Raw genomic sequence first — 25,615 nt, 5'->3', positions numbered from 1 at the left:
GCTGTTGTGCAGTGCACACGTCTCGCTCCGGTCACTGGTGCAGCGGGTTTTTCCCGTCTGTAGATAAGTAGAGTGTTTTATGTTTGTGTTTGTATCCTAGTAAATTTTCTTTTGTGTTTGTTCCGGTGATAGTATAGTGTAATCCCCTTTTGGAATACTATGTCTGTAGATAGTGGAGGTGGCCCTTTAGGACGACCTCCTGATATTGGTAAGGATGCCGTGCGTGAGGACTTACACATGGACGCTAGTAATACCGATACCCAACGAGATAGTTCTCAAGATTCAATACGTGACATGGATCAGCGTCCGCACGTTCCTGTACCTACCTATTCTAACACTCATCTTGGCCCTTACATAGTATTTGTCGAATCGACTGAATCTCAAAATAAAATAGGACATATTCACTCTATGACTCTGGGTCGGATTTTCTATGAGAGGCAAATTGGTGACGTCAAGGCCATCCATAGGAAGGGCCGAAATAGAATTCAAGTTACTTTCATGTCTAGTAAGGCTGCAAACGCCTTTCTTTCTCATCCCATTCTTACAGAAAAGAAATTGACAGCTTTTATTCCGTCCTCGAATATTCAGCGAGTAGGGGTAATACGGGGAGTAGACACTACTATTTCCGAATCCGACATTCTCACTTATTTAGACTCACCATACCCTGTAGTGAAAGTACAACGTCTAAATAGACGTTCATCCAAAGAAGGCAAAACTGAATATATCCCTACAGGTACTGTGAAGGTTGTATTCGAAAGTCAACAACTTCCGAAAAGTGTGTCCATTTTTAAAGTCATTTTAGAGGTTCAGGCCTTTATATTCTCTCCTTTATTATGCAAACGATGTCAGCGGTATGGACACACCGCCACTAATTGTCGTTCCAGGGAGCCGCGATGTGGAAAATGTTCACTAAATCACACTACCGAAGATTGCACTCATCTACTAGTTAAATGCGCTAATTGTGCAGAAAATCACCCTGCGGGGGCTGGATGTTGTGAAATCCACAAACAACAGAAGGAAATTAAACGCATTATGAGTCTTGAAAACAAATCATATTTCGAAGTAAAAAACTCTTTTGCCCCATTAGCGTCCATATCTAACCCCCTTACGATGCCACAACATTTCCCTCCTTTACCCACTAGATCTTCCCAATCGGAAGAAACTCTCCCTCGAAAGCGTAAATTTACTATGGTAGTTCGGAACCCTCCCCGCCCACCTGTCACACCAGGTTATGACAGGGCATCATATCTGAATTTGATAAGTAATCCGAAATCGGTTCCAGAACATTCTGGCGCTCCAATGGTGCGTTTGATACCTGCTACTCCTACCGAGACTGCATCTATATCACGGAAATCAAGTCCTCAAGGGCAACCTACGGATCCCCACGCACCACTACCGGCATCTCCCTCTGTCATGGCTTTACATTGTAAATCAAACGTTCTTTCTAATGAACACTGTCGAACCGCCCTTAAAAAATTAGCAGATTTAATAGAAGAACTGGGACCGAACGACCCATGGCAGCATAAGTTAAAATCATTACATGATGAGATTCTTCTGTCCGCCTGTTCATCTCTATCGCCTGCCTCTTCTCGAAAGTAACTTCTGCCCATGCGGTCGGGCAGTAGGTACTGTACATCACTTCTTTTTTCAGTGTCAGACAAATGCACATCAACGTCGCGAATTCATAGCTAAGCTTCTTCATGCGGGTTACCAACTGCCTTTAAATGTTTCGTGTTTAGTGCTCCAACCGTCTTTTCGCGTTGTAGCCTTCATACTCAATTTTTTAGTTACCTGTAACATCCAATTGTAACCTTTTCCTTCCCTATAGGTACGAACTTTCGCATCCCACCCCTATTTGTGGTTCGGTCTAGTTCGTTTGTAGTAAGACGTCGTGGCAGACCACACAGACGTGAAGCATTAGAACCCTGTGTCCCAGTGTTTTTGTGTTATGCCTTGATAGTTTAGCCTCCATAGTATTGGTATTTTCCTCAGTTTCATTATTTCCGGCTGTAATTAGCTTCATTACATAGCTAACCCTACTATCTCGTAGTGTACTAATTTCTTCTAATGTTGGTACCTCTCCCAGACATTACTTATCCCGCAAACCAGTGACTGGACGTAGCGTCTTACGACGATGTCCAAAAACTATGCAAGTAGAAGAAGAAGAAGGTCTTGCTTAGTGGCTGGACGACAGTAAAAAAAGTCCATAAGTATCAAGAAGAAGTAGAAGAAGTAGAAGAAGGAGGAGAAGAAGAAGAAGAAGAGTCGTTCTTGACATGAACTTGATGTAGAAGAAGAAGAAGAAGAAACATAGGCGCATTGCTTGAAAATATGGGGCACGTTGTACTGCACTTTGTTTGACATCGGTTGTCATTCGGCCCTATTTTGTGGACATGTGGTTGTGTTTCTGCTCCTGTGATACCGTGGAGCAATATACATTGCATATCCATGTAATTGATGTTTGTACGATTTTAAAAGAATGAATTCGGAGAAGAAAAATGTCCAGTGTGTTGTTTGCGGAGGCACAGAGTATGTTAAGGAAATCGGATTTTATTATTGTGTTGAATGTCAAACACAGTCTCAGGTAGGTATATTATTTACTGTAAACCAAAACATTTCATGAACCTGAATTCGGATGCATGTGTAAATTGTGCGATCGTGAATGTGATATATACCACGTCTTAACATGTCCTAATAGAGGGAAATCATTGACTAAATTCTGTTCAGAAGAATGAGACCTATGTGGAAATGTTAGAATTAATGTACTTATTACATGGCCATTTGGCTGCAATAAAACTATTATAAAAAAAATCTTGTTCTGAAATCTCAATCGTTTGTGATTTTGTTGTATACTAACCGTATGTTGCTATTTCGTGATGGATACAGTATTCTTGCATGTGTCTAGTTTCAGGCCAGAGTGAAAATTAGCTTCCACTTAAGTTCTAACCTCATTTATGGTTTTTGCATTATGGAAGCTGGTGAGGTATGGGTGGTGCTGGGAGTAATGACATTCGGAGGCTGTGCCTGTGTCTGTTTGTGTTTTTTTTTGTTGCTTGGATTAAGCATCCAAGGTAGGTCGGGGTCCATCGGCTTTTGTAATTTCCGTATAACGGCATAATCTTTGTTAGTGCTATTTGGGTTTTGTTAGCCTCTCGGCAAATAACCTAACAGATAGATTGCCATCATGTATTTGCTAGACCCCCTGGCATTGAGGCCTCAAATCCAGTGGCCCTGTGTTTTATTTTCAGCCAGTCCAAGAATTTTAATTCTAGACTGAGCAGTGGAACGGCTTTCACCCAGACTCGAGAGAGTAACTGAGGAGCTGTGTGAAGCATGAGGCAGTGGATCTGGTCGCAGAACCCGATTGTGATGGCTGAGGATTCGTGTTAAAGAACTCAATCGTTGCCATCTAACTGGGCGGCAGTTGTCTGGGCTAAGAAAGGCCTTAATGGCCTGTATGAGTCATTATTTTAACTTGTTATTGTGATTTGCTCTCAACTGCGCTGTGGTCATTCACTCACTATGATGGATGATTAATATACTATCCGATCCGCATTTTGCTACTTCTTAACGGTTGCAGTATATTTGCATCTGTCTCTTAGCACAGGCCACAGCAAAATGTACCTTCCATTGAAATCTTTGTCTCATTATGACTTAACAGATTGTAAGCTGTCGATGAATGACATTCAGAGTATGATTAGTGCATCTCGATGTTGTGAAATGTGCTATCCACATTATAATGTATTGAACAGGTGGATTCATAATAAAACTTTATTATTGTATATCAACAGATTTCAATACGGATTAAAACATGAGATTAGTCACTTGCAAATTTGCTTTATGTCGCATGGACAGAAGATAGGTCTTATGGCGACGATGGGATAGGAAAGGCCTAGGAGTTGGAAGGAAGCGGCTGTGGCCTTAATTAAGGAACAGCCCCAGCATCTGCCTGGTGTGAAAATGAAAACCATCTTCAGGACTACCGACAGTGGGGTTTGAGCCCACTATCTCCCGGATGCAAGCTCGCACACCTCATCACGTTTGATTTACGAAACAAGATCATAATTCATTACAAGAGCTCCTCCTAATGTGAAAAACTGTTTTTATTTAATTACAACCAGTGTAATGCCATTCAGTGAAGATTATTATGATCATTGATTTATACGAACAACCACTCTCAGAAAATTATTGTAACATATTCATGTCATTCCACTCACATTTTAAGCAATTTTAATGGTCACTATTTGTTTCAATAGACATAATATAATCGTACTAATTATTTTAAAATTGTTAAAAGTCGTATTTTATCAATGTATTGTTAGACTTTTTTTTCATTATATATACCGGGATCAGGACCCTGACCTACCATGGATTAAGTTATTTCCAGCTGATGATGCTCACTAAGCATGAGTGAAACATGTCCAGTTGTATATGTATTAATGGTTTTATCCTAAATATAAAGGAATGTCATGTATTGGAAAGGTGGTTTTTATTAATATAATAACTTTCTTATTCTGAAATCCAATATGGTTTTATAATGAGATTCATAACTTGCAAAAATTTAGCCAAATCGATCTCCTCTCACCAGTTCGATTCAGTATCTCTTCATTCGTGATTTGATCTATCCATCCCACCTTCAGCATTCTTTAGTAACACCACATTTCAAAAGCTTCTATTCTCTTTCTTTCTTTCTGAGCTAGTTATTGTCCATGTTTCACTTCCATACAATGCCACGCTCCAGATGAAAAACATCTTTCTAATACCTATATCAGTTTTTGAAGTGAGCAAATTTCTTTTCTTAAGATAGCTCTTTCTTGCTTGTGCTAGTCTGCATTTTATGTCCTCCTTGATTCTGCTATCGTTAGGTATTTTACTACCTGTCTGTTAGGTCATCAGCCCAGAGGCTGGTTGGATTCTCAAATAGCACCACCAAAGGTTATGCGGTTATAAGGAAACCACAAAAACCAATGGCAGCACCAAAATGAGGCGTACTAGGCAAAACGAGGAGTGGGGTAGTTTGCCGTTGCTTTCCTCATTGGGTCAGAAAGTGCTATTGCAGCACGACTGACCCTATGAGCAACACCTTTCATAACACTCAGATGCACTAGTCGTGCTCTGAATGTCATTACTCAGCACCACCCATACCCCAGCAGCTTCCATATTGTCACAGCCATGGGTGAGACTGGGACTTCGGTGAAAGCTACACTTTACTCTGGCCGGTGCCAAGAGATGGATTTACTACCTAAGTAACAATATTCATCCACTTCCTTTAAGACTTCATTTCCTAATCTAATATTTCCTGCATCACCTGCCTTCATTCGACTGCACTCCATTACTTTTGTTTTGGACTTATTTGTTTTCATCTTGTACTCCTTCCCAAGACTCTGTCCATATCATTCAGCAACTTCTCAAGATCTTCTGCAGTATCAGATAAAATAACAATATCATCGGCAAATCTCAAGGTTTTGATTTCCTTTCCTTGGATTGTGATTCCCATTCCAAATTCCTCTTTCATTTCCTATACTGCCTCTTCTATGTTAACATTGAAAAGGAGGGGAGACAAACTGCAGCCTTAACTCACTCCTTTCTGGATTGCTGCTTCTTTTTGAAAGCCCTCGATTCTTATCACTGCAGACTGATTTTTATACAGATTGTAGATAATTCTTCGTTCTTGGTATCTGATCAATCACCTTCAGAATCTTAAATAGTTTGGTCCAATCAACATTATCAAATGCCTTTTCTAGATCTACAAATGCCATGTATGTGGCTTGTTCTTCTTAATTCAATCCTCTAAGACCAGATGTAAAGTCAGGATTGCTTCAAATGTTCCTACATTTCTTCTGAAGCCAAATTGATCTCCCAACTCAGCTTCAACTTGTCTTTCCATTCTTCTTTAAATAATACATGTTAAAATTTTGCAGGCGTGAGACACTAAACTAATGGTGTAGTAGTTTTCGCACTTGTCAGCACCAGCTTTCTTGGGAATAGGTATAACAGCATTCTTCCAAAAATCGGATGGCACTTCTCCTGTCTCATACATCTTACACACTTAATGCAATAACCTTGCCGTGCTGGTTTCTCCTAAGCCAGTCAGTAATTCAGAGGGAATATCCTCAATTCCAGGTGTCTTGTTCTTATTTAGGTCTCTCACAGCTCGGTTACACTCTGACCTAAAAATTGGGTCTACCATTTCATCAGCATCAGCAGCCTCTTCTTGATCCAGAACAAAATTATCTACATCTTTACCTTGATACAACTGTTGGATATGTTCCTGCCATCATTCTGCTTTGTCTTCTTTCCCTCACCGGGCGAGTTGGCCGTGCGCGTAGAGGCGCGCGGCTGTGAGCTTGCATCCGGGAGATAGTAGGTTCGAATCCCACTATCGGCAGCCCTGAAAATGGTTTTCCGTGGTTTCCCATTTTCACACCAGGCAAATGCTGGGGCTGTACCTTAATTAAGGCCACGGCCGCTTCCTTCCAACTCCTAGGCCTTTCCTATCCCATCGTCGCCATAAGACCTATCTGTGTCGGTGCGACGTAAAGCCCGTAGCAAAAAAAAAAAAAAAAAATCTTCTTTCCCTAGAAGTAGTTTTCCATCTGAGCTTTTAATATTCATACACTCGGATTTCCTTTCTCCAAAGGTTTCCTTGATTTTCCTGTATGCAGGATCTACCTTTCCTAGGACCACACAACCTTCGACATCCTTGCACTTCTCCTTCAGCCATTCTTCCTTAGCTACCTTGCACTTTCTCTCCACTTCAATCCTTAATCACCTGTATTCTTTTTTGCCCTCTTCATTTCTAGCATTCCTGTATTTTCATCATTCATCAATCAGGTCTAGTATCTCCTGAGTTATCCACTCTTCCTCTGTAGTGTTTCCTTCAGCCTTTTCTTTTAGTCCTGGTGCAACATGGCCCTTGAATCAATCCTTCACACTCTTTCCTTTCAATCCGCGAGATAGTGGGTTCGAACCCCACTGTCGGAAGCCCTGAAGATGGCTTTCTGTGGTTTCCCATTTTCACACCAGGCAAATGCTGGGGCTGTACCTTAATTAAGGCCACGGCCGCTTCCTTTGCATTCCTAGGCCTTTCCTCTCCAGTTGTCGCCATAAGACCTATCTGTGTTGGTGCGACGTAAAGCAACTAGCAAAAAAAAATCTTTCCTTTCAACCTGTCTAGATCCCATCTCCTTGCATTCTTTCCTTTCTTTCTTCAATTTCTTCAACTTCAGATGGCATTTCGTGACCAACAGTTTGTGGTCAGAGTCCACGTCTGCTCCTGGGAAAGTTTTGTAATCCATCACCTGGTTTCTGAATCTTTGCTTAATCATAATGAAGTCTATTTGATACCTTCCAGTGTCTCCATGTCTTGTCCACGTATAGAGCCGTCGTTTGTGGTGTTTGAACCAAGTATTGACAAGGACTAAATTATGATCCGTGCAGAATTCAACCAGCCGACTTCCTCTTTTGTTCTTTTGTCCCAATCCAAATTCTCCTACTGTATAACCTTCTCTTCCTTGGCCTACCACTGCATTCCAGTCTCCCATCACAATTAGATTCTCGTCACCTTTTGCATATTGCATTCAGTATTTTATCTCTTCATATATTCTTTCGATTTCCTCTTCATCCGTTTAACTAGTAGGCATATAGACCTGCACTATTGTGGTGGGCATTGGTTTGCTGCCTATCTTGACGGCAATAATTCTTTCACTATGTTGGTCGTAGTAGCTTACCTGCTGCCCTGTTTTCTTATTCATTATTAAACCCACTCCTGCGTTTCCCCTGTTTGATTTTGTGTTGTTAATTCTGTAGTCGCCTGACCAAAAATCCTGTTCTTTCTGCCAACGTACTTCACTTATACCTACTACATCTAACTTTAGTCTATCCATATCCCTTTTCAGATTCTCTAACCTACCACAGTGATTCAAACTTCTAACATTCCACGCTGCAGCTTGCAGAATGTCAATATCTATCTTCCTGATGATTGCCCCCTCTCACGTAATCCCCACCCGGAGTTCCGAATGGGGGACTAGTTTACCTCCGGAATATTTTACCCGGGAGGAAGCCACCATCAGTACATCATTCATAGAGAGAGAACTGCATGTCCTAGGGAGTTAGTTATGGCTGTAGTTTCCCTTTGCTTTCAGCCGTGTAGCAGTATCAACACAGCTAAGACATGTTGAGTATTATTACAAGGCCATATCAATCAATTATCTAGACTGCTGCCCTTGCAACTTCCGAAAGGCTGCTACCCCTATTTCGATGAACCTTCGTTAGTCTTGTATCTCAACAGATACCCATCTGATATGGTTACGCCTGCAGCTCAGCTATCTGCTTCATTGGGACGCGCTAGCCTCCCTACCGCGGCATGGTCGCATGGTTTGCAGGGGAGCAAGCTGTGGTAAAGTACCTCATTCCTTGTCATGCCTTTACACCTCTTTTTGGTGCTGCCATTGGTTTTTGCAGTTTCTGTACATTCACATAAACTTTAGTGTTGCTCTTTGAGGAGCCAACCAGCCAGCAAACAAACATACAAACAATCGGAAATGCATATTCGAATCTCATGATTCACCCAAGGTTACTTGTTAGCATGGCAGTCATCAAATCAAAATATATCCTACACACATGAATGTTCCTCTACCTGAATAGTCTTCAGTCATTTATCTTTTAACCGTAATTAAGTTATCTCTTTCTGTAGTAGCCTATATTCAGTTACATGTTTTGATTTGATCAAACCAATTCTTTGACTTCATAGTTGCCTTATGCTGCATGTGTGTGTCATCCCAGACTTTTATGGATCAGTGGTTATCATATGCATTGTGAAATCAGTTGATGTAAAATAATTTCAATATGTAAATGTTTCATTTCAATGTTCAAGTGTATAATATGGCAAGGAAAAAGGATTATGAGGTTTGGAATATGAATGTACGAGAAATAGCTGAGAAAGAGAATGAACTGGTTATAGAATTCAAGAGAGTAAGACTAGTAGTATTAGCACTGACAGAGACAAAAAAGAAAGGTCAAGGGGTAGATACAACGGGGAACGATTAAGTAGGACTTACTCGTTGACAGTGGAGTTAGCAGCAGACTGAGGGCCAGATAAAGAATAGCACTACTGGTCCACAAGAATTTCAGAAACAAGATTCAGGAATGGAAATTGCACACAGATAGGATCCTCACTGTCGGCATTCATTTAGATTCTGGGGCAGAGCTGGCTGACTTTATTGTGGTGTACGGAGTGAATGATGATGTAAGGAAATAAGATAAAAATAGGTTCCACGAAAAGCTTCAGAATACAGTGGACGGCACTCAAGGGGAAAATCATTATGTTAGGAGATCTCAAAGGCAGAGTCGGAAACGAGCTAGAGGGGAGTGGCAAAGCTGTTGGCCGGCATGGTGAACACGTGGTTAGCAACAATGGTAAGAGGATTGTTGATCTCTGCGTTGCCAATAACTTTGTTGCTGTGATCACCATATTCCCATATGTAGACGAGGGAGTAACCCAGCCGAGATGAATGCTCCGTCGTAGATTATATGTTAGTGAAGAGAGATCACTTCCAGTTGGTGACAGATTTTCAAGTTTACTAAGGTTACAGAATAGAAAGTGACCATTTTCTCTTGATTACAACAATGGAAACTACTGCAAAGGTAGAGAGGAAACAACCTAACAAGGGTAGTATCGGGTAAGACAGGTAGAAACCTATCCTGAATTTTTCTTGACACCTTAGTTGTACTGTAAGAGGAAAGCATGCTGAGAATAGGCCTCCAGATTTAATTGCAATACTGAAATTGTACCTCGAAACCTTTTATGCAAGCATGACCGGTGGCTCAGCTGGACATCTCTGAGCCAGCTCGGAGTTGTGATGTGGCAGGTCCATATATGTGTGCAGTCTCCCGACATGCTCTGAAGCTGTGTCACTCACTTATAAAAGTGTAGCAGAATGGTTTTTACACCAAGCACGACAAATTAGAACTGTTTTTCATACATTTCTTTCTTCTTCTCCAAACAATATTTAAGGGGCACTATGAACTCGGGAAGTTGCTGTCTTGTGTAATTTGTTGCAAAACATGAATATTTTAACATATCCCAAAATTGTGGAGGGGATAACTGAAAATGTATGCAAAGGATTGTGTCTCTCACTTCACTCACTCACTACTACTGATCTGCATTTAGGGCAGTTGCCCAGGTGGCAGATTCCCTATCTGTTGTTTTCCTAGCCTTTTCTTAAATGATTGCAAAGAAATTGGAAATTTATTGAACATCTCCCTTGGTAAGTTATTCCAATCCCTAACTCCCCTTCCTATAAACGAATATTTGCCCCAATTTGTCCTCTTGAATTCCAACTTCATCTTCATATTGTGATCTTTCCTATTTTTGAAGACACCATCCAAACTTATTCGTCTACTGATGTCTTCCCATGCCATCTCTCCACTGGCAGCTTGAAACATACCACTTAGTCGAGCAGCTCGTCTCCTTTCTCCCAAGTCTTCCCAGCCCAAACTTTGTAACATTTTTGTAACGCTACTCTTTTGTCGGAAATCGCCCAGAACAAATCGAGCTGCTTTTCTTTGGATTTTTTCCCGTTCCTGATTCAAGTAATCCTGGTAAGGGTCCCATACACTGGAACCATACTCAAGTTGAGGTCTCACCAGAGACAAATATGCTCTCTCCTTCACATCCTTACTACAACCCCTAAATACTCTCATAACCATGTGCAGAGATCTGTACCCTTTATTTACAATCATATTTATGTGATTACCCCAATGAAGATCTTTCCTTATATTTATACCTAGGTATTTACAATGATCCCCAAAGGGAACTTTCACCCCATCAACGCAGTAATTAAAACTGAGAGGACTTTTCCTATTTGTGAAACTCACAACCTGACTTTTATCCCCGTTTATCATCATACCATTGTCTACTGTCCATCTCACAACATTATCGAGGTCATTTTGCAGTTGCTCACAATCTTGTAACATATTTATTACTCTGTACAGAATAACATCATCTGCGAAAAGCCTTATCTCTGATTCCACTTCTTTACACATATCATTGATATATATAAGAAAACATAAAGGTCCAATAATACTGCCTTGAGGAATTCCCCTCTTAATTTTTACAGGGACAGATAAAGCTTCACCTACTCTAATTCTCTGAGTTCTATTTTCTAGAAACAGAGCCACTCATTCAGTCACTCTTTTGTCAAGTCCAATTGCACTCATTTTTGCCAGTAGTCTCCCATGATCTACCCTATCAAATGCCTGAGATAAGTCAATCGCAATACAGTCCAATTGACCTCCTGAATCCAGGATATCTGCTATATCTTGCTGAAATCCTACAAGTTGGGTTTCAGTGGAATAACCTTTCCTAAACCTTGCCTTCTGTCAAACCATTTATTAATTTTGCAAACATGTCTTATATAATCAGAAAGAATGCTTTCCCAAAGCTTACATACAATGCACGTCAAACTGACTGGCCTGTAATTTTCAGCTTTATGCCTATCACCCTTACCTTTATACACAGCGGCTACTATAGCAACTCCCCATTCATTTAGTAAAGTTCCTTCATGCAAACAAAAATCAAACAAGTACTTCAGATATGATACTATATCCCAACCCATTGTCTTTAGTATATCCCCCGAAACCTTATCAATTCCAGCTGCTTTTCTAGTTTTCAACTTTTGTATCTTACTGTAAATGTCATTGCTGTCATAGGTAAATTTTAATACTTCTTTAGTATTAGTCACCTCCTCTATCTGGACATTATCCTTGTAACCAACAATCTATACATACTGCTGACTGAATGCTTCTGCCGTTTGAAGATCCTCGCATACACATTCCTGGAATGTCCTTCTTGGAACCTGTTTCTGCCTTAAAGTACCTATACATACTCTTCCATTTTGTACAAAAATTAGTGTGGCCACCAATTATGCTTGCCATCATGTTATCCTTAGCTGACTTCTTTGCTAGATTCAATTTCCTAGTAAGTTCTTTTAATTTCTCCTTACTTGCACAGCCATTTCTAACTCTATTTCTTTCCGATCTGCACCTCCTTCTTAGTCTCTTTACTTCCCTGTTATAATATAGTGGATCTTTACCATTCCTTACCACCTTTAAAGTTACAAACCTATTTTCACATTCCTCAACAATTGCTTTAAACCCATCCCAGAGTCTGTTTACATTTTTATTTACCGTTTTCCACCGATCATAGTTGCTTATTAAAAACTCCCTCATGCCTGTTTTATCAGCCATATGGTACTGCCTAACTGTCCTAATTTTAATCTCTTCCTTTCTTTCACATTTATTTTTAACTACCACAAAAACAGCTTCGTGATCACTAATACTTCGGTTTCTCTATAGAGCTCATCTGGTTTTACCAGCACCACATCCAGAATATTCTTCCCTCTAGTAGGTTCCATCACTTTCTGAATCAGGTGCCCTTCCCATATTAACTTATTTGCCATTTGTTGGTCATGCTTCCTGTAGTTCGCATTACCTTCCCAATTAACATTTGGTAAATTGAGATCACCCGCTACGATCACGTTCCTTTCCTTATTGTTTCCCACATAGTTGATTATCTTATCAAATAATTCTGAATCAGCATCTGCGCTACCCTTTCCTGTTCTGTACACTCCAAAGACATCTAGTTGCCTATTATCTTTAGAAATGAGCCTTACCCCTAGAATTTCGTGCTTGTCAACTATAACTTTTTCGTAGCTTACAAATTCTTCTTTCACGAGAATGTATACTCCTCCTCCTACCTATCCTATCTCTACGATACACCCTCCAGTTTCGTGAGAAAATTTCTGCGTCCATTATATCATTTCTCAGCCATGATTCAACTCCTATTACAATATCTGGTAAGTGTATATCTATTAAATTACTTAATTTATTCCTTTCTTTACAATACTTCTACAGTTGAGCACTAACAGTTTTATGTCATCCCTATCCAGTTCCCTGTTCCCTTAACACCGCTGCCTAGCGCACCCTGTTTCCCTGAATGTACCTCCCTATAACCCTTCTAAACAAATTTCCTAACTTACAAGTACCCCTGCGGTGTAAGTGAAGGCCATCTGAGCGCAGATCCCTATCTCCTACCCATCCATTAGTATCTAGAAATTTCACTCCCAGTTTCCCACATACCCACTCCATAGTCTCATTTAAATCCCCAATCACCTTCCAGTCAGTATCCCTCCTACACAGAATTCCACTGATAACAATCTCCGCTTCCTTAAACTTCATCCATGCTGCATTTACCAGATCCCACACATCCCCAACTATGTTGGTACTTATACCTGCTTGTCTTACGTTGTTAGTACCAACGTGAAGCACTACCACCTTATCCTTTCCCTCCTCCTTCTCTTCTACTTTCCTCAACATCTGCCTTAACCTAATTCCTGGATAACACTCTACCCTGGTAGAACTGGTGAACCTCAATTTTGACATCATTACAAGAAATTAGAATTTCTGTTAATCAGCAATAAAAGGCTTTCTACTGCTGGAAAAAGATTTTGTTAACAGTTGAACTATGCCCATGGTACCTGGAGGAATCTGAAGTAGTTCTATTGTTTTGCGTGGAGGGATGTCTTCAAGATAAGTTGCATCACGGTATGCGGTCCACGTATCAAAAGGGAGGGCACAGTTGTCTTCAGAGAGGTGAGCCTCCTTGGCTCAGATGGCAGCGCGTCGGCCTCTCACGGCTTGATACTGTGGTTCGAATCCCAGTTGTTCCATGTGAGATTTGTGCTGGACAAAATGGAGGCGGGACAGGTTTTTCTCTGGGTACTCCGGTTTTTCCTGTCATCTTTCATTCCAGCAACACTCTCCATTCTCATTTCACAGCATCTGTCAGTCATTAATAAATCATTTTGGGAGTGGCGACCCCATCGTACTAATAGCCTATATCTGCTTCATTCATTCCATCCCTGACCCGGTCAATGACTGGAAAACAGGTTGTAGGTTTTCATTTTTTCATTTTCAGTTGTCTTCAGAGAATGGGGGAAAAAGGCTTCTCTAAACCATATTTTCAGTTCTGTTTTTCCTTTTTCGTTCTTTTTTTTTTTTTTGATTTTGTGGCAGTAAATACTATATTATTTGCTTTTAACATTTTTTTGAAACCAGAGCATTGAAGGTTAAGGTTGGCTCCTACAGTACAATAAATAAGTTAGGTACAAAGAGACATTCATACTGATTGTTGGCATTATGGTGTATGAATGTGTGAGTGAATTAACTGATTGGGGTATTGTGTGTGTTTCTCACCTAAAAAAGATAGTCTTTTTCAATCGCATTTCGTGCTCAATATCGTTTTGATCAGGGTAAATAGAGGACGGGATACAATGAAGAAATCGCTCACGAGCCCTCCTCAGAAATCCTTCTGCAGCCTTATTCTTTTGTTTTTTGTCCTGAATATGCAAACAGGATACAAATTTCATAATTTTCCTACTCCATCTCTGTTGTTTCTTGAAATGGCTGATCCAGGCATGAGAGGCAGAGAAATTTCTTTTTTTGATAGATAGTTCACGTGCAATTTCCAAAGCCCACAGCCGTAAATATTCATCGCTTACATTTTACCTTCCCCTTCTTGCCTCCTGGAAACATTATTTTATGTTCAATTGGACTTGCTGCCATATCTGTATTTTCCAACTACTTCTTCCACAAGTAAAGATATTGCTCCAAATTCATTGAAATAAAGTATATGCAGACATGTGAAAGTGATATTAGTTTTTTACCACCTTCGTTAGAAGAACAAACCATGGCACACCTCCTTAATTGAAATTCCTGCCCTCTCGTTTGCTGCATGCAAGATTTAGTGAAGGCCACACCAAATGGTCGAGATCTCGCCAAATTCTGGTCCTATAATCTACTAGCTTCATAGTCCGTATTGATAGTTCAAGCACACAAGTATGAAGGATGAGTTCTCCACTTAATCAATACTTTATTTTACACATTGACCTGTAAATAGGTCATCTTCAGCTGTTGAAGAACGTACTTAATAGCGACTGTATAGAATAAATACTACTAAAATTAAAATTAAATATGAATGCCACTATTCTAAAAAATACTTACGGTTTAGATATTTATACATATAATACCAATATAATGGTCCGTTATTGGACATTATAAATTTTCCAGCTAACTCATTGTTGGTTGCCTGCGTTTCGCCCTCTTGTGCTAAGTTAGGCTCGTCAGTTGGGACTTAGCACACCACCCAAGACGCAAGGCTAGTGCATACCGTGGAGGCCACTGCATAAGCTACTTGAAGCCACCAGCAGTGCCAATGCACTATGAGAGCTATGTCTCATTTCCAAAAAATAGATGCCTGCCTGGCCATCAAATGATGTAGATGTTGATTCCCATAGGGAACCTAAAATATTTGTCCTGAATGAGTAAATTTATAATACCAATATAATGGTCCGTTATTGGACATTATAAATTTTCCAGCTAACTCATTCTTGGTTGCCTGCGTTTCGCCCTCGTGTGCTAAGTTAGGCTCGTCAGTTGGGACTTAGCACACCACCCAAGACGCAAGGCTAGTGCGTGCCGTGGAGGCGACTGCATAAGCTACTTGAAGCCACCAGCAGTGCCAATGCACTATGAGAGCTATGTCTCATTTCCAAAAAATAGATGCCTGCCTGGCCATCAAATGATGTAGATGTTGATTCCCATAGGGAACCTAAAATATTTGTCCTGAATGAGTAAATTTATAATACCAATATAATGGTCCGTTATTGGACATTATAAATTTTCCAGCTAACTCATTCTTGGTTGCCTGCGTTTCGCCCTCGTGTGCTAAGTTAGGCTCGTCAGTTGGGACTTAGCACACCACCCAAGACGCAAGGCTAGTACATACCGTGGAGGCCACTGCATAAGCTACTTGAGACATAAAACCAATATTATTATTATTATTATCATCAGAAATAATTGAAGTCTTTAATAAGGCATGACTGGGAAGGAAACACTATGGGAGAGTTCATATGAAGCGAAGATCAGATACCCTGAACTAAAAGCTTAAAGTTAAAAAGAAGACAGCAGTTGACAAAGAGAAGGCATTGACATGGGAGATAATTACTCACACTCGAGGAAGACAGCTTAAGTTATTTATTTGTTGTATGGCTTTTAGAGTCAGGAGTGTCAGAGGATACGTTCGGCTCGCCTGATGCAGGTCTTTCTATTTGACACTCATGGGTGACCTGCATGCCTGGATGTATGATGATGATTATAATGATGATAATGAGTTAGGGAGAGGGTGAAACCAGTTGTCAGCACATAGCCTATTCCTATCGAATAACACCAAGGTGTCTGCTCAAAGTTTTACGTTCCCATCCGACGGATAAATCGACATCAACAGCGTTATATGCCCTCACTGCATGTGAACACTGCAGTGTTGCTCTATAGGCATGCAATCTACTGATTATAAATTGTGTACCATAACTTCTCCTACCCTGCTGGCCAACATTCTGATGGTGAAAATTTTTTGACCAACGGGACTTGAACTAGCTAACCATGGTGTCAAACCATATAGACTTAATGCCTTAACGATCATGGCCATTAAGCAGGCAGCAGGGGCAATGTGATACTATCACATAGCATGATCAAAGACACCATGGTCATCATAAAGGGTCTTGAAGATGAAAATGAGAATCTGATCAGAAAGAAAAATGACAGCTAACAGATATTGAGGAACAAATTTGACCACCACCTGAATGGATCTGAGGAAGAAATGGAAGATGTAGAACCATATGTGGAAACTTACTCACAGGTACGCCCCGCTCCCACCACTGGGCTGGAACAGAACTACCGGGTGAGTTGGCTATGCGGTTCAGGTTTCATAGCTATGTGAGCTTGCATTTGGGAAATGGTGGGTTCAAACCCCACCGTTGGCAGCCCTGAAGGTGGTTTTCTATGATTTCCCATTTTCACATATGCAAATGCTGGGGCTGTTTGTTAACTAAGGCTATGGATGCTTCCTTTCCTTGTCCTATTCTATTGTTGCGATAAGACCTGTCTGAAATGGTGCAACATAAAATCAGTAGTGTTAATAACTGTTTCCTTATCAGTTTTGCCTCATGGTTGAGGTGTTGTGACCATCATAATTCAGCCAGCTAGTTGATGAACCATATTCTGCCATTCATCTCTATCCAAAGCCTTCAGTGAGGTTACATGGTCGTATAGAACAACTTTGATAATTTTTTCCTCTGTTCTCAACAAACTCTGTGACACATGTTCAGGAAACTGTGCTTCGAGCACTGCTTAGAGTAGGCAGTAGTAGGTGCAGATTTGTGCTGTGCTGCGCTGTGTTAGCTGCTTTGCCTGTATCCCAATGTACACCCAGCCTTAGTGTCCAATTGCTGATGGAGAAGTGTTGGGAGACCTTGTTCATGGTATTTCTGGATATTAGAAAGACATACAATAGTGTAATACCAATATAAATAGTCCGTTATTGGACATTATAAATTTTCCAGCGAACTCATTCCTGGTTGCCAGCGTTTCACCCCAGTGTGCTAAGTTGGTTCCCTATGGGAATCAACATCTGTCTCATACAATAGTGTTGCAAAAGAGATGATTTGCCAGTGTCTGAGAAAGAGAAAGGTTCCTGAAGGGTTGTTAAGTTAAATATACTGAGCTAGTTGGCTATTCAGTATGGTCATTTAGTTGTAAGCTTGCAGTTGAGAGATGATAGTTTTGAGCTCTTCTGATGACAACCTTGATAATGGCTTTCTTTGGTTTCTCATTTTTACACCGGACAAATGTCAGATCTATAGCTGAGTTAGGACCATGACCACTTCCGTCCCCTTCATTATTGGTCTTTCATATCCCTGCATTGTCAAGAACTATCTGTGATTCTAATTCTTTAGTTATATATCGTCCCTGCTCTGGCAAACTAACGAATCTGAAAATTGTCAAAAGGTTAGGAGAGCTGAAAGAAGTTGTGATTACTCATGTCAAATCAATTTTTATATTTAATTACTGGTTTTATGTGTTAGGCATACAGAATGAGCTGCAGATGTGAGACTTTGTCAGAGGGTAGACAATATATAAATAACAAAATCTAGACCAGAACTTCAGAACTACAGATTCCTTAGTTTGTCAGTTTCGCTAGTTTGCCAGAGCAGGGACGATATATAAAGACATATAGGTCCATTAATACTGCCCTGTTGGAATCCTCTCTATTAGAGGGTCAGATGATACTTTCCCTACTCTAATTCTCTGAGTTCTATTTTCTATAAATTTAACCACCTGCTCATTTTCATCTAATCTCCCATGATCTACCCTATCGGAAGCTTGCTGGCTGGATCAAGATTGGCATTAGCCAGAGAAAGGACACTGGATAAGAAAAACATCTAAAGAAGATGACATAAATGAATAAAGCAAGTGGCACTCGGCTACTGTTCACAATGACTGATAAGATTAAACCAAAGCAATACCTTTCGAATGGTTGGAATACTGTCTCCTTCAAACTCGTCCTCTCCATGTCGGTGGGGGTGGTAGAATGCATCCATGGTATCCCTACCTGTTGTAAAAGGCAATTAAAAGGGAACTGAGGGACCTTAATCCAGGAACGTGGATTCATGACCACTGGTCCCCTATTTGAGTCTGACGATGCTTCAACTTATTTGTATCAGGCTCCTCACCTTCAGCTTTCCCATCCATACTCCGAATCTTGTTCTTTTCCAGCCCTGTACAAGGTCCTCTCTAAGGCCTTACTAACGAGGGCAGAGAACGAACTGGGCAGTCAAATGGGGGAGTACTTTTGAGGCTTCAGGAAGGGCCAGTCCTGTGCTGAGCAAATCCTAAACCTCAAAGCAAACCTAGCCTACTCCAAAGCCGCAAGGTTATACTCATCTTCGTTGAATTTAGGAAGGCTTACAGCTTTGTGAACAAACATTCAGCAAAATTTTCCAGGAACTGGGACTAGACAACAAAACCTGCAGGCTCTTGTTACAAACCCTGACTGACACACAGTCCAACATTAAATTCAGAGGTGAAATCTCTGCGAGCATCAAGATCAAAACAGGATTCAGCAAGGCGAGGGACTTTCAACACTCCTCTTTAACTGCGTCCTTGAAAAAGTTCTGAGAGAATGGCCCTAGGAAGTAGTCAGCTTGGTTGTCCAGAATGGGGTGTACTTGGGTCACAAGAGGTCAGGGCTGTCAGTAGATAGTCTGGCCTTTGCAGATGCCATGGCACTGACCACTGAATCTCTGGAAATAGTGGTAATCCAGGTCAACTGTCTCAGAAAACAGGTGGCCAAAGTGGAACTCCAAATGTCACTGGAGAAAACTGGATACTTTACCAACATTAAAGAGGCTGCCTGAGAGATGTTACTAGAAGAGGGTAAAATCAAGTGAATGGACAAATTTAAGTACACTGGATTGTACCCAACTTGTCAGAAAAATCACCCCTCTTCGCGAGAGTTAACAAGCTGGAACTAGCTTTTGACCAGCACAAAACACCTACAAGAAGTGATGTCTGTGATGCAATCTGAAGCTGTAACACTACACAAGTCATCTGCTTAGAAGCCCAGTACATGGCAGTAAGGGTGGTGGTGGTGGTGGTGGTGGTGGTGATTAGTGTTTTAAGAGGAAGTACAAAAAGGCAGCCATCCTCTATATAATGCTAATCAGAGAGAAAAAATTGAAGGGATCTGCCACGAAGGGCATGAAAATGAAAGACTCCCTAGACCTCAAGTGCTGTAATACCATCGGGGTCGGAAAAGAACAAGAGTTAACCAAGGGAGGTCGGATAGGCTAGATGAAAGTGAGGAGCCTGACACAAAAAGTGGAAGCAATGCCAGGACTCAACTAAGGTCCCTGTGGTTGCCAACCCATTCTCGCAAGTTGACAGCCTTTGGGGCCCCTTTTAGTTGCCTCTTACAACAGCAGGGTGATACAATGGGTGTTATTCTACTGCCTTCACCCAGGAGGTGACCCAGTATGCTATGGAAAGTCTGTGATTAAATAGAAAAGACTTAATTGAAAAACTGGAAGTAGGGAGGAAAGAATTATCAGATAGGTCTTAGGCCCTGTACTGGGAGATGGTAAATACCGGAGGTGTCACAAATCAAACCTCTACTCTCAGATAGACCGTTCGACTGTGCGAGGAAAAGGAGGGTAGCTTTCTCTGGTCGTGTGACAAGACTGTCTCCCATCAGACTGACCAACCCTGTTCACCTGGCAAAACAAGGAAGTCTGTTGTTTGCAAGATAAACATCTGAAGAAGAAAGATACCCTCTGGTCAGAGGAAAGAAAGGAGCTGTACTTTGAGAAGATGTGACAATACACAAGAACCTCGTTTGTCTGGATTATTGAAAATTCGGATATTCCGGAAACTAAAAAACAAATACAGTTCATGTTATACAACATGTTGTACCTGTCCAGGACTTCAGTGCATTAATAATAATAATTCGTAAGAGCTGTGGTTGAATGGAATGTGTACGATGAGGTCTTCGAAGAACAACCTCGGAGTCTAAGTCCCATCACTCCTACTTCATGGTAACTGTGACTAGATTTTAGAGCAAATGGGCCGATGGTCTGGCGTAAAAATGGGCATTATATTAAACATTTATAGGTAGGAGGTTCTAAATATAAGAGGAATACGTCACTACTAAATTAGAAGAATGATATCCTATGTTTTCGAATATAATTTTATTAAACTGAGAAAAGAACACACACAAAAATATCTATATAAAACTGTGCCATAAAATTTAACACTAAAAGGAAATATATGATGGATTCAAATTGATGACTTAATGTTCATCTGTCCTTCCAGATTTTGCATTCTGCATCAGATAACCCTATAACACTTAAGAGGCATCCCCTTTATTATCACTTCACTTGCTAACACTCATTATTTAAAACACTCATTAATTAATAATTATACCTACTAAAAAGGCACATTTGTTATTATGTAATGCGTAATTATCATGAATTCATATTCATAAATTCGAAGTTCATTGTGTCATGATATCATGTGATTAAGGCATTGAATTAATTATGATAAGCACAACTCAGAAGTATTTGAAAGTCATATTATAACTCTTACTTATTAACCCTATTTGAGTATTATTTACGATAATGCAGTTATCACATGAGCATTTTTCGCCGGGATATGAATAACACTATTTAACGAGACAATTCAGAGACAATGTTGTTCCTGTGGGACAACACATTGGCAGCAACACCATAACACTATGTATAACAAGAATATAAGAACACTTATCTAGAAATTAAACATACAGAATATCCATTTCACATATACACAGGCGTACGGAAGGTGTAGGCCCTCCATGATCAATGACAATGACGGTGTTTGTCACTGTCGGATGGGATCGAACCCATGGTTTTCTGACAACCGGGTGCATGCACAAACTCTTAAGTCGAAGTAAATAAATAAAGAAAAATTGGGAGGAATTCCTTCGTCTCCTGAAATATTGACTATCATGACAGCGGTAATCTATTATTTGCGCATGAACGTTATGTCGCGATTTGTCAAAACGAAATAGCCAGTAAAGTGTCCCAGGTATTTGTGAAGCTTTGCCGTGCAGCCATTTCCCTCAGACACAGAACCATAAATCTTCCGAGGCACTCTCAGCTGACAACTTTCATTAGACATAACGGCAGTTTCATACTGCCCTTCTCAATGCTCTCAAGGAAGGATATATCCCTTCCTCCAATAGCCTCAATATTAAATCCGACTTATACACCCTCATTATAGTACAACTTTAATCTACCTCATTACTATCTGGCTCTATTCAATCTTAATTTTCGTTATCATTAGTGTGGTATAATACCTCACACTTCACGTAAATTCTCTTTGAAAATTCACATTTCCATTTCGCTTCAGCCTATCTGACGGTAATACGCTAGCCAACCATTGTTCAAATCCCGATGTCTCAAACACATACATATTTGCAGAAGAATCTATTCTTCGAGGCATTTAAAAATTTGCATATTACATTCACGATCTAAATATATCATATTTGCACCTGTTGTCATATATCTTCAGCGTCTTGATCCGTAATCTTAAATATAATATGGGGGAATATCCTATCTTACGTGTGAAGCATAAAAGCAATCTAAAAACCTTCTGATGATCCATGACAACACGTAACATGTTGATACCAGAGATCATTTAAATGAACATTTCTCCCATTCATTACAATACTGTACCAGGAAAGCCTAGGTCCTGGTCCATATTAATTGAAAGAAACATTACTTCAGCATAAAAGATCCGACCGACGTACGAACATCTATGTAAAGAATGTTCCAGTATGTGCCAGACCCTACGAGTGCACTAGGCGGAGTCAAGTGACGTCACCTGTCGCTTGAAGCTCACCTCCCCTAGAGATATTTCTCGAAAGAATTTTTCTTTTACCAGCTTTTTAACGCCTTAACCAATTTCAACGGGACAAACGCTGAATTATAGCGGACGTCATAAAAGTTAATCCCTGTGAATTTCGAATTAATTCATCCCATGGTTGTTGAGTTATAATAATTTAAAGTTTCAACGAAATTACGTAATCACGGTCACATGGCCGAGAGAGATGCTACCCCTCCCAGCGCTGGTATCTATATATGCCAAGGCCAGCCATCCAGCAAAGCAGTACAAGGACGAGTAGACAGCTGTGTGAGTGAGACAGAGGAGAGACCGGCCCGCGTACAGTATGTTCGCGCAGTCACGGTGAAAGTACTTTCCGTCGTATTTCCGGAACGCGAAATTATATCGCCGACAGAATTATAAAAGACGTCGCACTATATTTAGTATATCGCGTCGCGACTACAGTCTAATCCTAAAGACATTTAAGAATGTAATACGAGTGAACTTATTGAAGTGCAAACATTAACTATTTTACGTTCACAGAATATGTCATTACGTGTAGACTTATGATTTTGAACTTCTGCAGAAACTAATGTGTAGAATCACCAGAACTCGTTTCTTTCCGAGTATTGAACTGTATTCCTTTATTCATGCCACGTCAGTATACGACCTACAGTAATTTGAGTGAAAATTAAGAACTTTTCTGAGGTAATATAACATTATAATAACAGGATAAGTAGAAAATAATTCTTAGTGACTTAATGACTGTGTTCAAAGACTGTGATTATCGACTTGCCTTTTCAAGTGTGAACTGTGCATTTATGAACGTTTCAATAACGACTGTAAATAGTAATTCATACAGGAAGGACTGTGATTCTTTCAATTACGCCATAAATAGTGTTCAACAGTCAATGACAGTGTCAGTGTTAACTACTTGCACTAAGTGAATTTTTCGTGTGCGAAAAATCACCCTAACGAGCTGCAATTCTACTTGATCCAGTTCCAGCCGTCATCACCTCATCGGGAACGTCAACATAATGTGTCAAGGGAACATCGCCGATCCTGATTCTCCACGGAACATTCCAGATGTCCATCCTTCGACATTTTGTAGCAACATTTCTTGCCATAAGTGAGTAGTAACAAACTGACTAAAATTTTTTTAATTTGTGAACAGTGGAAACTTCAGTGCCGCGTGTGAACAAATATTTCAGAGTTCCCATAATTTCTCAGAAGTGATTAATTTAATTTCAAATTTCAGTTTCATATCTCGTAGAAAGACTTTAGGCTTTTCAAGTGTGTTATATATCAAGGGTGACGAACTGAGAACTGAAAACTATTAACCAAAATTTAATTTCTCATATCAACTTACAAGTATAAGTGTGCTTAGGTTTAGAAAGACTTTAGGTGGAAATTCAATACCTCATATTCTCACATATGAAAGACTTTGAAATCAGTAATATTTATGCCATTTTCATGAACAGAATTCAGGAAGATTACTTTCAAATTTTTAATTTCAATGCCAGATTTGAATCAAAAATCATATCGCAGGGTGAAGAATTAATAAATTGTTTTGAAAAAGATTTTTAACCATCTATTATTCGCTCTGCGAGTCTATCCTACTCTGTATCAGCTCCAAAATCAAGTTCCACTCCCTGAGGTCCTACTCATGCCCTTTGCCCACAACTTTTCCTGGTACAATACTTCACACACAAGTCAATACCAAGACCTTATAATTACCTCATGCATTAATTTTTCCCAGGGGTAAATAAAATGCTGGTATCCAAATCAGAGAAGAAAAATCCTTATAATAATAAACTAGAAAACTACAATCCCTTTGAAATAAAAACCAAATCAAACCAAATCCCATGGGACTACAGCCCTTGAAGGGCCTTGGTCTACCAAGCGACTGCTGCTCAGCCCAAAGGCCTGCAGATTACGAGGTGTTGTGTGGTCAGCACAACGAATCCTCTCGGCCGTTATTCTTGGTTTTCGAGACCGGGGCCGCTATCTCACCATCAAATAGCTCCTCATTTCTAATCACGTAGGCTGAGTGGACCTTGAACCAGCCCTCAGGTCCAGGTAAAAATCCCTGACCTGGCCGGGAATCGAACCCGGGGCCTCCGGGTAAGAGGCAGGCACGATATCCCTACACCACGGGGCCGGTCCTTTGAAATAGCTTGTGATAATTATTCTTATTCTACTTAATTAGCATGCAAAATTACTTACTTACATTTGGGGAAATTATGACTTTCAAACTTTGTACTTATCGATTCAGCATTATGACAATTCTTCCTTAGGTGAGCACATCCATAGGAAATTAAGCTATCATCACGTCGTCTTCAGTGGCGCAGGATCCTAGGTTCACCTCCTTGATGTACACGTCCCTGCTGCAGATCTTCACCAGGCGTTGGAAGGTCTAGAAAATCCCTGACATGCTGGGATGAGGCACAGGCAAACAGCTTGTAGACTCTTCCAGGATTGACAATCAAACTCGTTCACATATGCAAATGAGGAAATAACTTGATTATAGCTACGTTAATTGTGTGACGTGCTACAACCTGGTGTGATTAGAATCGCTCATAAATTCGAGTGTGCTAATCTAGTAACGATATTGTTCTGTAGCTCATTACCCTAATTATCTCATTAGCATAAACAGTTATTAACACTCAGCTAGATATTGAAGTATCTGTACACACTGGCACTGTTTCTGGATATACAGAGTTTATCTAACATAACACACTCGGTGTTAATGATCCGACGTGGCCTAAATTACGGCACTTCTACACGTAAGGCAAGTTACTCACTGCGTTTACTTATTCGGCAGATGATGCCCAATTATTATTACTAGTATTATTATTATCATCATCACAAGTAAGCCACTATTTTTCTCATAAAGTTCTCTTCCCTATTCTATTGTCGTGACTAACTGCACTTCTGCGGCACCTCACTTTATCGTGTTTTAATTATGTCGTACACATCTACCTGTATATAAATAAATGTTGCCAAGTTGCCACATGGTTCATTGTAAGCAAATGATACCTGCTTTGCTAACTTGGTGATTGCAACACAATACGGAACCTCACAATAAATGAACAATTTGCAATTTGTGGCATATGAATAATTAACTTACTCTGGCCGATAATTTACACCTTATTTCACAACTCATATGATACAAACACTTGCACTGCACAATACGATGAACATATTGTACAACCGCACTGACTGTACGTCTGACTGATCAAAAAATACTGAAAATAATGTGAAGAGGGCTAAGGTTGATGGAGGGGGCTAAACACGGCTT

The 25,615-nt window shown here is 40.2% G+C and overlaps 1 protein-coding gene across 1 annotated transcript in view; it reads left to right on the top strand.

Moving 5' to 3' along the window:
• Nucleotides 1-2,244: 2,244 nt before the first annotated feature.
• TAF1B (TATA box-binding protein-associated factor RNA polymerase I subunit B) overlaps nucleotides 2,245-25,615 on the top strand; it is a 193,794-nt gene continuing 170,423 nt past the window's right edge. Inside the window, exon 1 of the mRNA XM_067151370.2 lies at nucleotides 2,245-2,584. Within this exon, the coding sequence (XP_067007471.1) occupies nucleotides 2,480-2,584 (105 nt within the window). The 5' untranslated portion in view covers nucleotides 2,245-2,479. The remainder of the gene's footprint in view (nucleotides 2,585-25,615) is intronic.

The sequence above is a fragment of the Anabrus simplex genome, chromosome 7 (assembly GCF_040414725.1).
Source record: "Anabrus simplex isolate iqAnaSimp1 chromosome 7, ASM4041472v1, whole genome shotgun sequence".
Lineage (NCBI taxonomy): Eukaryota > Metazoa > Arthropoda > Insecta > Orthoptera > Tettigoniidae > Anabrus > Anabrus simplex.
The sequence above is the reverse complement of the archived record's forward strand: the minus strand, read 5'-3'. Positions and strand labels throughout refer to the sequence as shown.